Here is a 16,613-nt window from a genome sequence, read left to right as displayed (position 1 = left end):
AGTGGAAGAGTACTTTATAGGCCCATTAGGATAAAAATTCTTACTCTTTAGATGGGTAATCTGAGAACTTAAAACAGAGGTGAAGGAAACCATGAGTAATGCAGCAGCAATTGAAGCTGAGAGAGCCTGAGAAAGAATGGGAAGAGCAAGAAGAATAAGAATTTGTTGGATATTTAACATGGGTAGTGAACCCATTGTCCCATTCAGCTTTTTTTTGGGCAAATTGAAAGAACCCAAAAAGAAAAAGAGAGTAATATCATATTCAGAACTTTAAAGCAAAACATCAAAGTTTTGGGAGTTGGGACCCTCATTGTCTCCAACTTAATTACTTCTCCTGAATGAATATACTCACTAAGTAGTGCAGAGTGCTCTCTCCCTTCTTATCAGGAAGAGCTAGCTCAAGGGCCAAGTCTTTTTCCCTGAGCGGCGGGTATTGGCCTACTGGGTATACCATTATGATGATTCATATGTCCTTATTTGTTCGGGTGCGTTTGGTTAGGATTTATGAGAGGCTCCATTTGCAGTCTCTCTCTACCTCTAGTGGCTTTCTAAAATAAAGAATTTGGGACCCCCTTGCACCCCTCCCCCTCATTTTGTTTTCCTAAAAATCTGTGGCTTGAAGTTTGATTCCTTCTTTTTTTTTTTTCTTTTGGAGTTAAAATTTTTGAGCTAAACCCTCATGAAGAATCATAAAGTGATGAAGATGAACAACCCAGAAATCCACCTTGGCTTCTGAGTTCTGACCTGAACCAGATTTGCCCATCAAAATTAAAAAACAGGAAAATATAAAACTAAGGAAGTTGTTGAAGATAAAGACAACATACCTTATAGAGAAAGCAATGGAAAACATAAGAGGTTTCTATTTATTTTCAGTTAATTTGGGAGTACCTTTTTTTTGTTAACTTCAAGGAAAACGCACTAAAACAGAGTCCACTTATCTGTAATGGCTCTGTCATCATTACATTGGTCTAATCATGTAGAAAAAGAAAGGTTGTGCAGAAGCTTTTTAATGTCCCTTCTGCGTTTCAATCGGTCACCTTACCACGAGGATTTGGAAGGAAACACATGACCCAGAGAGAGAGATTTTGTAGAAACGCAAAGAGTAAGTAAAATTTTGTACCTCAACCTCTATATGATGGTAGTGATTTAGTAAGAATGTAGAGGATAGATATACAAGGACCACTATATCAGTTAGATTGAGATCACAGAGACATTGACAGTGAATGGGGGATTGAACCCATGAAAGGTAATTCAGAGTAGGAGGTGAGAGTTAATGATGAGACTCACTATTCTAAGAGTTCAATAATAGCTTGAAATCACCGTAAGATGAAGAAATTCTTTCTTCTCCATGGCTGACGAAAAACTTTTGCAATAAGACTTTGCAAGATCTTTCAAAGTTCTCTCAAATATTTCTTCATTAATCTTTTTTGTCCTTGACTTCAGATAAAACTACTAGAAAATGGGTGTTTAGTGTGATGGTTATCACGACTTATTTTATTTGGAGACACAGGAATCAAGTTGCCTCATTGGATATAGCCCCACAACCGAACAGATTTTTGACAATATTAATCGATGGATTTCGGATCTGAATTTGTCTCCTCTCTTGGAATAACAGATTGATTTTGAGATATCAAGTTAGTGTGGTAATGAATCTTTATCTGCCTTAGATTTTGATGTTTCATATCTGACTGATCCTATTTTAATTTGTGCAGGACACATTAATACAATTTTAAACAAAGCGCGGGTGTTTTGATTCAATGTAATTTTGTTTTGGTGTCTTTAGACACTATTCTACAAAAACACTCATCTAGAAGCAGAAGTGAGAAGTCTCTTCCATGGGCTATTTGTACATAGACTTGGATGGATTAACGTTAAAGATTGGAATGTCTCTCAAAATTTGCAGTAATTGCAGGATCTGTTTGATGACACAGGGAGCAGGGGATGGCCATGGAACTCTTTTTACATTTTTTCGTTTTTTAGAGTTATACTCAAACAAGTCATTTTTGTAATGATGGTGATATTGGGTTATGTAAGAAATGTTTAATTGGTTAGCTCAAAAAGCGCTTGGGATGGAATTGAGATGTTTAATTTCAGGATCCGTAAACACTATTCATTCGTTTTTTATTTAATTTTATTTCCTTTTCTCATAAAAGAATCTTTCAAAGTTTCGACTAAAGATTTCCCAAGTTTGTAACTTGGACCAATTCTGGCTGAACTTTGAATCAAATTGGATCAACCTGGCTAAGTTCAGCCTAATTTGGTTCAAGATTCATCGATTCACAACAAAGGCCTACTTCGATTTCTTTTTTTGGTAACAAGGCCTACTTGAATTTATAGGTGTTTGTAGATAATGTATTTCTCTAGTTGATCATTGTGAGTCTAATGACCTAATGTAGCTCTCCTTCAATCATTCTGTAAGGGGGTTAAAACTTGAAACCGTATATATTTTCATATCATTGAATTTGGGTATAAAATTTGACATACGGCTTGTATAGAGTCTTTGGACCATCCTCTAGATATCTGATGGTTTGCCATATCACCTTTCCAAGTGGCACCTCTCTATTTCCCAACGTGCATTGCTAGTTTGCATTTTGTGCATCCGTGTTCTATATGTTCCATGTAAATCACTTTAGAGATTGAGTCGTTAGAGAAGAGCTTGTTTTACAATTTTGAGACCTTTAGATTCGTAAAATCATAATACTTCTAGTTATATTTTATGTAAATCACACTACCAAGACTGTATACGGATCGAATGAAACGGAAAATAATCGAATAAACCGAATTGATTTGGCTTGATTTCAATATTAAAGTTATGAAAATAATTCAATTTCTATTCGATCCTTAGATATTATATCATGAATAAAAAATGGAGGGCGGACCTCGACACATCTATTGCGACCTAGTGATATGGGTGTCAATTTTGGACCAGAATCGATAATCGGACCGTAACCGTCCCGTTAGGAACCGGAACCGATCCACCCAATAGCTTATTGGTCCGGATCTGGTATGGTCTGGTCCCAGAAACCGTTAGAACCGAAAGAAATGACCAAGACTGGATTATCATCTAATAAAATCTGACGAATGATGTCATACAAAAGAGAAACAACTTCAGAAGCTGTGTTTTTTGTATTATCTCCATTCATACCTAACAACTGCAATGTATAGATTATTTTTTCAATAAAACTCTTTATTCACGAACCACCAAATTGGTGATGACAGATGATGAATTATTATAATAGTTTGTTGTTTCTAAACTCTCTCTCTCTCTCTTTCTCTGTATAAACAAAGTCTAGATATGAGGAATTATGTGAAAGTTGTAGACATCCAAATTAATTAAAGTCTAAAATATCTGTTCGTATGAGATGATAATATATACATTAACACATTAGAACGTTTATTGTTTTTCTAGAGCAACTCCTATTGTCTTTGTTTTGGACTCTCCATTATAATAATTTTTGGACCCGCTTAGAAACTGAAATCGAACCACCCGTTACTTAATGGTTCTGAATCTCAGATTTGAAACTGATGAATTTATTGATCCGAATCTGATCTTGACTTCTTAGAACCGACACTGCTAAAGAACCAGACCTATTGACACCCCCTGCTTAGTGATCACAGATTCGAATCGAAAACCAGCCTTTCAACGAATGCAGTGGCGGGAACCTAAACCGAAAGGATTGACACCAATTTTTTAGTCCAAGCCCAAAAGCGCGAAGACAGAATATTTCTTTTTTTCGTTGCCCGAAAAAAAAAGAACAGAAAAAAGATAAAAGGAAAAAACAAAAAGGCGTTGGTTCACATTCCAGGTTTCTTTTTCTAAAGAAACCCTGCAAAAACCCTTCGTCCGTCTTCTGTTCAGTGTTAGCTCTTTCGTAGTCTTTGCCCCTCTCCTTCCCAATCAAAGAAACTCTTGGCACCCTTGTTTGAGTTTCGTTCTATGAAAACTAAAGAGGAAAGAAATCAAGACGACATGGTGGAGGTGGAGCAGGAGGTGGAGGACAACAATGAAAAGGTTGATGAGACACAGAGTAAAACGAAAAAGCGCAAACGTAAAGAGGTCGCTATTTTCGGAAATTACAGAAACTACTATGGCTACCGCGTATGTTGTTTTTATCTCTGTTTATCTATACACTCCCTCAGTTGTTCTTCTCTTTGTTTTTTCTTTTAATTTCTTTTAGATAGTGTGATACTGGGATGAGATTATTAATGTTATTTTGATTTCGTCTACCTGATGGATGTTTTAGGGTTTTTTTTGTCCTCCTTATTTCAATTTTCTAGTACCCGTTTAGGAATATTTAGTACAAAATGGAGCGCCACTGGTTTTTGGCACTTTTCTCAAGCATATTTGGTTGAGTCACCCCTTCTGGTCATCCCTTCTGGGTCGGAAACTAGCAGCAGAGCCTGTGAAGGTAGCATGCATGGGAGGGAGGGATAGGAGCTGGAGGGACAGCAGGGATAGAGGTGAGAGATTCAGCCACACCAGTTTATGGACCATCTATGTAAGTGGGTAGGACGGAGGGATCTGAACTAGTAGGGAATTGTTGAGCTTCTCTAGAACCCTGTCTTTGATGTTCGATCACTTGTTTATGTTTTGCATTCCTTGATGATTTTAGTATCTGCTTTGTCTTCTCTGGGATTTTGGGTTTCTTCTTCTTTTGTTGGCTGGTAAATATTTGTCAAGTTAATTTGCTTCCCTTCGCTTGAAAATGTTCTATCATTGATGTCCCAGACTGGGGACTTGAAGGAAGATCCTAGACTGATGGTGCTAAAGAAGGAATGGTTTGAAGGCAAGGACTGCCTTGACATCGGCTGCAATCAGGGTCTGATAACTATCAGTATCGGTAAATTTTTTTTTTGGTCTTATCTTTTAATTACTTTTATGCCTAGTTTTGATTAAGTTGGTTGAAATTTAATGCATTTCTTATCTAATTTTCGCTTCCACCCCCTTCTCTCTTAAAAAAGAAAAAAGAAAAAAAAAAAAATCCAGTCTTTATGGTTCTCCTAGTCTTCGCAGTTGTTTGAAGGAAAATTTTATGCTATTTGGTTATTTTCTTTTATTTCTTTCACCCCCTCCTATTTTGGTTAAAATGGATTTTGGATGACATTTGAAATCGAAAATTGCCTTCAGCTATTTCTGGTGAACTTATCAGTGAGAGCTGTGAACTTTTTTGGAGGAAGTTTCTAGGCATAATATATATGTGGAGCTATACACACTTGGGCTTTGAAGTTCCCATATTTGGAATTATGGGAAGGAACATTTCCAACCATTCCTTCTTCCACTATCACTTGTCTCTTTGTTTAACACCTTAATAAGTTGACTCTGTTAGGACCCCTTTTACAATTTACACATGTTTTCAGGGTTTAACCCCTTCTCTGAGCACCCTAAAAAATACTTTAAATTGAATTTCCTAATCAGTTTCCACTTGCTAAAATATAAATCCTGTTATAGCCTATAGGTTGGTTGGTTGGTTATACATTTCAAAAAGAGCTTGAAATGATGAGAGGTTTGATCTCATTGTATGGGTAACTGAATATGCTTTCAAATGGTTCCAAAATCACAGTAAACAGATTAGTTTTGACATTGCGAAAAAGCCCCAAAAATAGTATGGAAATACATCAATAACATTCATAGGGTGTAATGTTTTGGCATATGGGAGAGTAGCCACGAGGAGTATGACTTCGTCATACTTTCTTTGTTATTGAGCAGTGCTTGTGATATTTGCCTTGATTTGTTCAAATTTAGCCTACAAATCGATTTCAGTAAGTATCTTAAATCAGTCATATTAGTACTTGGAATTGTATATTCAATATGTACCTTCAAAGTTTGCATCCTTTATTCCCTTTAATATCCATTTTTACTGAGTGTTTCTGTTGTGCAAGTTTCATCTCTTGCCGACAAATTGACAAAGTTTAAACTTCATTCTTCATCATGTATTATTTTCTTTCTGATTTCTGAACTCCATATTATATTGTATATGTGAATTTTGTTGTGTTTATCACTTTCTTCCCATGCTCTTTCACGTTATTCTTAATATGTTGTGCTTCTTTTCCTTGCTCTATCTTCAGCCAAGAAGTTCTTTTGCCGAAGCATATGTGGAATAGACATTGATGCACGTAAGTTTCTTGCGATACATAGATAACTTGTCATGTTGAGGATAACAATTGGCATCCATGTGAGTGTTTTATTTTGTTCTGTCCTTTTATGTATTAATGTGTTTGTTAAGATGAGCAGTCCCATAGATGGAATTCTCATTTTTCTTGAGTGCTAGTGATGCTTTTGGGTGTTTAAGACGTAGATTGTTAAGCACACAAAAATATAGTGTTTGTTACTTTACTCGAAAGGAATCTTGTAACAAAAATGGTTGGCACACCTCTAGTGATCAAATCAGGTATCTTTGAGTATTTTTGTAGTAATGCTTACCCACCCTGTGTTGGCATAATAATCCTAGATGCTTTTTCCCCCTGCCATTTGATACTAGCTTTCCTGCAGGTGAACCTATCACTACCGATCTCTTAAAAAAAATACTCATGTGAAAAATTTTAACGTCTTAGAAGAAAAGCATGATTTTCAAAGTTCAACAATATGGTCTGCTGACTGTCCTGAAGGGCACCTTTCTTGGATAAAATTTGAAATAATTATTATTTTAAAATTTTTTTTTCTATTCGAAATGTAATTTTAATGTTCTTTTATTTACAAAGTTTTTTTCCATAGTTACTAAACCTTGACCAGTTGTTGACTTGGCTTGGTGTCTGAGCCAATGGTTTAACCACGAAACTGCCCAGTTGGATGGACTGACCTGTGAATCTCCTTGTATGGCTTTGGATATATCTGCTTTAAACAATCTCTATCCCTCTCTTCCCCCATTTCCTCCCCCCCTATCCAAAAAAATAAATAAAGTAGATTTTGTCTCTTTCCCAATCTCCGTGGTGCAGGACAGGTTTGGGAAATCTAATACAAGTCTAAGGATTAAGTGAATTTGGATTTGGGAAGGTCTACTAACACAAAACTCACAATACACATGCAGAAAATCAGAATTAACAGCAGCCATAAATGATGAAAATTTTCAAAATACAAGTGCAAAAAATTCATTCTAGGATTCATGGAAATTTAATAAAGGATACATGATAGGTCAATACCTTCCTCTATTGTCCCGCGAGTTGGAACTTGGAATGTTGTGATCAAGTGCCAAGTCACTATCAAACTCCAAAGAATGTGTCCTCAGCGCCTCGTTGCTGTTAATTGATGAATTGCCATATTGGTTGAGGCTATAATTTTAGCCAAAAGTGGGAAAACTGGGCACAGGGGCCGCTCGCCACACACGACCAGGTAGCGTTCTTTCTCCCTAAAATTAAATACAACAAAATAAAACAAACTAACACATAAGTAAATAGAAATATGTATACACACAAGTTAATAAGGGACATCTAGCCACAGTGAAGTGATGTGTGGCTGAGTACCTCTGCGTGTCCTCTTATATGTCCTAAATCCATAAGTATGTCCTCATCAATTCTCTGTAGGTGGGAAGCACTCACCACCGGTGAAAGTAGACTCTGATATTTCTCTAGCAAATCTGGATTAAGGTGTCTTGGGTTGATAACCTAAGACTATCTCAAATGGACTGCAACCAATAGACCTATTGACTGATAACTCTTTCCAGCTAAGATCGAATCTCAACATGATCACCCACTAGAAAATGCAACAAATTCCCAAGACTACGGTTGACCACCTCGGTTTGGCCATCTGTTTGGGGATGAAAAGCATATGAAAACTTTGTTCCCAACATTTTCCAAAAGTCACTCACAAACCAAACATCCCTATCGGACAACATGGTCTTAGATAAACCGCGTAGCCTAACAACTTCCCTTAGGAATAGCTTGGCTACATGCGAAGCATCAGATGTCTTGGAAAATGGTATAAAGTGAGCCATTTTAGAAAAACGGTCTACAACAATGAAAACAGAGTCATGTCCTCTAACTGTCCTAGGAAGCCCCAACATGAAGTCCATACTCAATTTTTGCCATGGTGCATGTGGCAATTAAATGATGAAATTTTCCAAAATACAAGTGCATAATATTCATTCTAGGATTCATGAAATATATAAAGGATACATAATAGGTCAGTACCTTCCTTTGCTGTCCCGCGAGTTTGAGTGCTGTGATCAAGTGCTAAGTCACTATCAAACTCTAAAGAATGTGTCCTCAGTGCCTCCTTACTGTTAATTGATGAATCTCCATAGTATTCGAGGCTATAATTTAAGCCAAAAGTGGTAAAACTGGGATTGGTAGAAAAGGATTAGAGGAGAGGGAGAGGATGGTAGCCTATGAGAGAAGAAAAATGGGGCTTGGATTCACTCCAAGGTTTGCAGAGAATCGCTTATACTGTGGAGAATGGAAGAAAATCTCACAAGTTCCAACCAAGGTTCTAAATCTTGGTTTCAAGGCCGGTTTCGACCAGCCAGGAAACCGAGATTTCGGTCGAAACCTGGTATTTTCTGGGCACAACTCGACATGTCATGTGCTGTCAAAACTGGTCGAAACTAGTTGAAGCTTGTCAAAACTACCGAAATTTGCGAAATATGGTTAAAACCAGGTCAAAACTTAACTTGTACCAACTTTCGTCTCAGTTTCTTGAGAAACCGAGATATGTGGTTTCGACCGAATTCTTGAACCATTGTTCCAACATCTCTCATTGTCTTCCATCTCAAAATATAGTTTTTAAAACCCGAAATAAAAAAAGAGAACTCCCTAATAACTACCTTTTCCAGCAATAACTACTTCTCTAATCTCTAGTAATAACTTCCTAATAACTACTCCACTGAGCATTACAACATTAGTACATAGCAGTTTTGACACCAAATAAAATAAAGTACAACAAAATAAAACAAACTACACATAAGTAAACAGAAATATGTATCCACACACAAGGGATATCTAGCCACAATGAAGTGATGTGTGGCTGTGTACCTCTGTGTCTCCTCTAATTTGTCCTAAATTCATGAGTGATGTATCACTTCATTAAACCTAAATTTTGCCCAACTGAAAAGTAACAACAGTAACATGGTGGGTGGTGATGTGTTCCTCTTTTCAGTCTATCTTTGGTCTGTAGGTCCAAACTGACCCTGCACCATTTTTAGGGTTTTGTTTTGCATTCTATGCCATCTTGCTTATATCTTGTCCAAATATATATTAGAAAAATAGGTGATACAACTCAGTGCCTGTTTTGACTTTCTGGTGGTGTGCTACATTTGGGTGAATAAATCAGAAAGATGCGAGGGCCATATGGAGCTCCTCTAACAATGAGTCGGCAGGTGTGTACGAGGTTTTATTTATAAGGTGTTTGGGCTTTGTTTTGACACAGAGTTGCATTACATAAAATAAATTAAGGGGATTAGTCGTTTGCACTACATTAAATAGTCTGGATTGTTTTTTTCTTTTCTTTTTACTTGTATTGGTTAGTAATAGTGGGCGAGACTTGGTGCAATGGTTAATTTGCACTATTGCAACCTGTTGGTTGCAGGTTTGAAACTTGGAAATGGCCTCTCCTGCGAAGCAGGGGGTAAGGCTGGGTACATTTGCCCTTCCCAGACCCTGCAGTAGCGGGAGCCTCGTGCACTGGGACACTCTTTTCTTTTATATTGGTTAGCAATGGTGTGGACATGGCCCCTCCCCCCTGACAAAAGAAAAAAGGGAGAAAGATAGACATTTCTTTTTTCTATAATATGGATTTTTTTTCCGGAGGTCGGCATCTCTTTGCAAGTCTGAGAGTAGTTTTTGGACTTTTGCCTAAGAGTTAACTTTGAAATCAGAAATCATGAACGGATTAGTTTATTTGTATTACATTTAGCCAATATTCATGTTTTAAAACTGTATTTCATACTTGCTGCTGTTTTCTGCATGTTTCATTAACATCTTGGTCTTACTCTGGAATTGAAGTCACCATATTAGTGATGGTTGAGGAATTTGATGATAATTTTAGTGTTTGGCTATTACATCTCCCCCCTTCCCTTATGTCTAGACATCGAACTCTGGAGCATCAATCTTTGATGTAGTGTTTATGGGGGAATTGTTTGCGTAGTTATGGAATGAGTATTTATGGTATGTAGTTTCTTTATTCATTTTTGTATTTGATGCTTTATATTTACGTAGCACTTGGTTATTGTGACAAAACCTCAACAATCAGAACTTGTGAAGAAGAAGAAGGGGAGGGAGTGAGAGAGAGAGACTAGCTATTCCTTTATATTATCCAATAACCAATTCTCAGTAGGGATCTGACTAAGAGTGTAAGACTAATCACAATAGAAGCAAATAACTACCTAAGTCTAATTAAAAAAGGAAACTACTAAAGAGACATAACAACTAACTACAACTCAAAATATCATAGCAGCAACAACAACATCATAAACCATTCTCAAGGAAGGCAAGTAGTAATCTTCACAAAGCAGACAGATAAAAGTGCAGTATAGGTTACTGTCGACTACTGATAAAAGTGCAATATAGGTTACCGTGGACCACTAATAACAGCATAAGGTTGCTGGGAGCCACAAGTAACAGTATAAGGTTGCTGCAAACAAGTAACCATCTTCATAAGAAAGTATGTTGCTGATAACACGAATAGATGGCATGAATAAGCAAATAATATTAATCTTCAGTTAATAATAACTAGAGCAAATAAAAATAATAATCTTCAATTACTAGATGATAACTCCAATCTCCCCCTCACGTGTAGCACGACATATGGACAAATAATGTGGAGGATTCAATAAATGATAACCATCATCCTATGGCAGCAATAACCAGCATCATAAAAGAGTAGTAGCACATAAACCCCACAACTAACGACAGTGGTAGCAAATAGAATCTCGGCCAGATTTAAGCAAATCTGAGCAAATAATCTCCAATAAGTACAGCACGGTTTTGCAAGGAAGGAACCAACATCCAATATATTATAAACAATGTGCAGCATCCACTTAAGAGCTGCAACATCATCACTCCATGCAAACCCCATGAAAGCAATAAAATTGCAAATATAAAAGACCAGTGGCATTGATGTAAATTCTGGTAACAGATTAACACCTTATGAGAAAGGTAACAAGGTAGGGGGACAATCAGGAATTAAATTTAAAGGCAAAGGACAATTCTGGAATTTAATATGGTGATGGGTTCAAGCTGAAATAGAGTTCCCAGGTCAGGGAATGAAAAATTAAAGAGAGGGTATTTCTGGAATCAAAACAAAAAGAAGGGACAAAAAAGAATAACCTTAGAAGGGGATGGTACTTTACGTAATGAATAAAAAAAAACAACTAAAGAAAATAGGTTTATAGCTGTAGAATCCTAACACGATGCAGAAAAGCAAAGGAAAAACACAAACACAATCACACAATGTGCACAAGGATTTACGTGGTTCGGCAAGATTGCCTACGTCCACGGTGAGATGAGATCTGTTTCACTATCAATGGAGAATAGGGTTACAGTCGCTCGTTCCTCACACCTCTCTCAGGTTTTCGATTACAGAGAAGGAACTCTCGCTACATGTTTATAGCGGAACCCTATACAGGAGATTTACTGAAATACCCATATAGTCCTTAAGCCCACGGAGGCTCCACACAGCAGTCCATCATCAGAAGTCAAGACACCAAAACCTCAACAATAGGTTGCTTTCCACCTCGCTGTCAAGAACCAAGGAGATGGAAGGAGGGGCGGTAACCAAGGGGGATGACTTGTCGAGGCGGAAGGGTCCGGCGCAGGCGAACCGGAGCAGAAAAATGCAAAGGCACCTCTTTATATACAGCTTAGCGCAAAGGCCTACCAGAGCAGGAATAAGAGCAGCAGCATCATCAAACAACACCTTCAAATGGAGAGAACCAAATCCAAAGATCACCGAAACCCTTAACCTCTGCTCCAGGTGCTACAGGGGCTTCTGCCTCCAACAAGGTCAATCCTCCTCTGCAATCTTTCTCACTCGCAGCCCAACAACATCAATAACTTCAAAATCTGTGCTACTGCAGATGAAACAGCTACAACTATCAGTCCCCTCGTCGTCTTCTGGAGGTCCTGTTGAGGTTAATCCCACAGTTGCCGGTGCCATTGAGTCATCTCCAGTGGTGACAGAATTGATCTCTTAGGGAACCTTCACCACTTCTGCTACAAGAACAGCTACGACCACAGGCCTTCTTCTACAACGAACTCTCGGTACTATTCTCCATCATATTCCTTTCGTTTCACCCTCAAGAGAGTGATCAAGGGCGACAATCGAAGCGCCCATCAGTAAACGAAGAGGGATAAAACCAGTCGGATTTTTTTTTCAGTCTTCAAGAAACATCAGATTTTTTTTTTCAGGGTCTTCAAGAAACCCCTTTTTTTTATTTTTTTATTTTTTATAATTCCAATTAGGATTTCATAGCTTTTTTTCTCTTTTTCTTTTTCATGGCTCTGATACCATGCAACAGTACCTCAACAACCAGAACCTGTGAAAAAGAAGAAGAGAACAGATATATATATAGAGAGAGAGAGAGATTGCTCTATCGTGATGAGTTATTCCTTTATATTATCCAATAACTAACTCTCAATAGGTATCCTGCTAAGAGTGTAAGACTAATTACAATAGAAACAAATAACTACCTAAGTCTAATAACAAAGGGAAACTACTAAAGAGACATAAACTACAACTAAGCTATTAGACATGATTCCATGGTACACGGTTCCATGGACCATCTATGGAACACAACCCCACAATGACACAGTTTTAACAGTTATTTTATGTATATGTTCTACAATCTTTCTGTGGAGGACTAAACTAAATTGCTACAGATTTCATTTTTAATCTGTGATTTGTAAATACTCCCTGAAATTTATGATTGTAGCTGGAAGTATGGCTATGGAGTGTTTTTTAATTTAAGTAGTTAACAGATTTTTGAGTTTAAATGGTTTCTACTTTCTAGTGGATTGGTTGTGTTTGAACTGCCATCAGAAGCTGTTTTTGCTTTCCCAGATCTGGTTGAGACTGCAAATTGGAACCTTAGAAGGATTGCCAAAATGGACAAGGCTAGTTGTGGATCTTCCGATGCTAACAGATCCAAGCTTTCTGAGGGAGTGAATGGTTTAGAGCATAACATTACTGCATCTTTAAATGAGGAAAAGACGAATCTTGTAAGAGACTCGAATCCTTTGCAGGAGCCAAATCTTTTTGATGTAGTCTGTTTCCGGAAGGAAAATTTTATTAGTAGCTGGCGTAGCTGCTCAGAGGCATATGATACAATTCTTTGGTGAGTTACTTTTTTTACTGTCAGCTGTTTCATTTTTAAAATATGGCATTTGAATTTCCTACTAAAATGGGTGAAACTAAGGTAAATGTAGAGATTGGCATTTCAAACCGTTTAGAGGAATTATCTCCAAAGTTTTAATGACCAACTAGTAATGTTTTTTCCAAAGTTTCGTCTTTTCTTCAGTTTGAATACCAAAAAGTTTTAACGTTTTTCCTTACTGTATTTATTTATTTGTTTATTTTTTGGTCACTGGTTGTGTGTTAAAGTGGATTTGGGCCCTGTTCCGCAGTTTAAGTGTGACAAAATGGGTTCATCTGAACTGGGGCGATGATGGATTGATTACTTTATTTACAAAGATCTGGAGACTTCTTCGTCCGGTAACTTTTATTTACTGTCCATAAAGATATATTTCATGCTGTGTTCTGTTTACTGAAAAGGTATATCCTTGAACCATCATGCTCATACATTATCCTTACTGTGAGTAGGGTGGCATTCTTGTGTTGGAAGCACAAAATTGGAAATCATATAAAAGCAATCATCAGGTGTCTGAGGTATTGAATTTTCATGAATCTTTTTTCTAGTTGGTCATTAATCTTTGTGGTCTACAGTTATGCAAGTCCTTGTTTTCTATATGGGTTGAGATTCTGTTGTCATGAGTGCTTGGAATTGGAATTGGTTCTTATCTTTCTCATTAAACATGGAATAAATGATGTTTGGAGTCGATGATTCATGTATATGCAATGCTACTCACCCAGCAATAATGATCAGTTGTCCACTTATTGGCTGGTATTATCAATTCATTGAGAACACATTGAAGGATGAAAATTGTTATGTGCCTCACATAAAATGGCAAGTGGGGTGGGTGACATAAGCATGAAGCCATGAAGCCACCTTCTATTGGTGCTTCCTTCCACTGAAAACCCTGCCATGCCACATATGCTGTATCCCATTGTGGGTCAGACATGCTGTATGTCAGGATTCCTTATGTTCAAGCTTACTTTAATTTTGCCTATCTGGGTCCGATTTTAATCATATATGATTCTTAAATTATTGTATTATTGTTTTATTGTACATAGATGGCCTGAGGCCTTGACTCTACCTATATGCAGATTGCGACATTCAATTTTCATAATGTTTTGATCCCTCCATCCCATTTTCAGGAAATACTTCTAGACAAGGTAATCTCATTGACTATTGATTTTTATAATTCAAAATTAGTTTGTTGGGAGAAAGTCATTGTTTTATTTTGTTCTGATCTTTGACGTCCTTGTAGATTGGATTTAGGACAGTGGAGAACATAACTGCCAGTTTACCAGGCAGTACGGGAGGATTCAACAGACCCATTTTCGTGTTTTGCAAGTGATTCATTTGGGGGGATTGGGGGGGGGGGGGGGCATTATTTACTCACTCCACTTGCTGAATTATTGAGGTACTGTGAATCACCTTTTTCTGGACTGAGAACAAAAGTGATGCCTGAGTTGTTGGATTGATTATCTGTATAATGGTGATTTTTCTACAGCTATTATTCCTACAGTGAAGCTTCTGTGGTATGAAACTTAATGGAGAATGGAACTTCAGATGTTGAATGATCATGCTGAAAGCAGTACTGATTCCATGGACCTTTCACTCCTGCAGAAAATTTTTATAGCCATGACGAAAGGCTGTTTGAGCTTGGAATACTGTGAGTGAACAAAGGCCAGAAGCTTTATTATTGCAGTAACATGGCAAATATATATTATGCAAAATGAGGTTTACTTCCCCGTTCCATTCTTTTTGCTGTGTAATGAACTTGCGGGAAGTAAAAACTTTGTTTTTTGAAGAGAAAAGAATATATTGCCTTTAAAAGGCTGCCATTTAGTTACGTAGATGTTCCTGATGCATTCTCTCCCCTCTTCTCTGCCCCATACATTCCCAGTTAGTCCAGAGTTGATGTACATTTAATTTTGCATTGTAATGCTTGTTAAATCCTGCTCGAAGATGCTCTTCATTCGCCATGAACCAAGTTTATATAGACTGTGCCCCTGAAAAAAAAAATAAAAAACAAGTATAAACCCGCCCGGCAGAGGTTCTGCCACTCAAGGGTTTCAAATCCACCACTCTATCAACAAGCCTATTGAGCAGTACACTGCTCACAGAAAAACTAAGGCTCATATGCATATCTCATTTAATGGGAAAGGTAAAATGATCTCTAGTGTTTCTTCTCCCTTGCGGTAGGGATTTTCCTCTCCTGTCATTTTTTCACATTTTGACTATCATTCTACCAGAAAGCCTCGGTTCTTTTGGCTATGTTATTGGTGTGGTATTGTGAGCACTTGTTCCATTTACTTACTTTTTCTCCTTTGCTAAATCCTAAACATCATGCCCTCCATTAGCCTTTCTTCTACAGATGTGGGTTTCTGATTCTGAATATTCTTCTGCTTCCAAAGCTTCCATGCCTCACTCTAAGCTGGGAAATTTTCTCTGAAGAAAAGAAGCGAAAGAGAGTGGCCATTCCATCTGATACCATTTCTGAGGCTGCTGAACTCGAGGTGTCTAAAAATTCTCCCTTGATTTAGGATTGAGATCTTCTCCCACGTGGGATGATGTCTAGCGCACATCGTCCGGCTGGGGAGGCCTCGATCCATGCGCCACTGCATTGGGATGTGTGTGGTGGTGTGGATCGAAGCCCCCCAGCCGCACGACACAAGTGCGCTGGAGAGGAGCCGGATCCCTTGATTTACTGTCCCATTCTGAATCCCTGTCTACTCGTCTCATGGTAATAGCAAATTTTGGAGTGAGGGTAAGGTATAAACCCTGCAAGAATAAAAAAAAATCTCATTTCCCATTAAAGGATATTAGAATTAGATATTTTTTGTTACTTTTGTATGACGATTGATCTGAGTCGTTCAGTAAGTATTTGTAGTTGTTATGGGTCCCTTCCCAAAGGATGCCTCCATCTCTAGCCCTACGTCAAGTAAAATTTTTATATTCATTGATAATTTTTCATAAATACTTTGCATAATTTTACTTTAATTTCTCAATTTACACAGTACTTGCTTCCCTGCATCTTATTTCTCAGTTCTTACTAGGTTAACACTCAGTCTAACAGTCGTAGTCTTTTTGGGGTGAAAAATAGTCGTAGTCCATATCCATATCTAGCTAGGGAGTGGTAAGTTCTAAGCAGTATGGTTTTAGCTATTAGTATCATATTGATTGTATCAGTCAATTCGTATCGATATTGGTTGTGACTAATAACAACATGATGCCCGATATGTATTGTTGGTATTGGCCAAAACAATGTTTTTTTCCCCTTAATTTTTGGTAGATTCAAAATTGACCGATACCCATTCCAATACCATGAACTGACACACT

The 16,613-nt window shown here is 37.5% G+C and overlaps 1 protein-coding gene across 3 annotated transcripts; it reads left to right on the top strand.

Moving 5' to 3' along the window:
* The first annotated feature begins 3,848 nt into the window (after nt 1-3,848).
* LOC122656052 (probable RNA methyltransferase At5g51130) lies at nt 3,849-14,731 on the top strand. Of its 3 annotated transcripts, none has more exons than XM_043850486.1 (10): nt 3,849-4,099; nt 4,730-4,841; nt 6,067-6,114; nt 12,989-13,089; nt 13,174-13,262; nt 13,552-13,639; nt 13,748-13,813; nt 14,372-14,440; nt 14,536-14,647; nt 14,692-14,731. In XM_043850486.1, the coding sequence occupies exons 1-9, from the start codon at nt 3,938-3,940 to the stop codon at nt 14,623-14,625; spliced, it is 825 nt and encodes a 274-aa protein (XP_043706421.1). In that variant the 5' UTR covers nt 3,849-3,937; the 3' UTR covers nt 14,626-14,647; nt 14,692-14,731. The 3 variants fall into 3 exon arrangements, with proteins under 3 accessions (XP_043706421.1, XP_043706422.1, XP_043706420.1); XM_043850487.1 differs by having other exon boundaries at nt 3,850-4,099; nt 12,989-13,041; nt 13,171-13,262; XM_043850485.1 differs by having other exon boundaries at nt 3,850-4,099; nt 12,989-13,262.
* Nucleotides 14,732-16,613: the final 1,882 nt, after the last annotated feature.

This window comes from Telopea speciosissima, chromosome 3 (assembly GCF_018873765.1).
Source record: "Telopea speciosissima isolate NSW1024214 ecotype Mountain lineage chromosome 3, Tspe_v1, whole genome shotgun sequence".
Classification (NCBI taxonomy): domain Eukaryota; kingdom Viridiplantae; phylum Streptophyta; class Magnoliopsida; order Proteales; family Proteaceae; genus Telopea; species Telopea speciosissima.
This window is presented reverse-complemented; position numbering and strand designations above follow the sequence as displayed.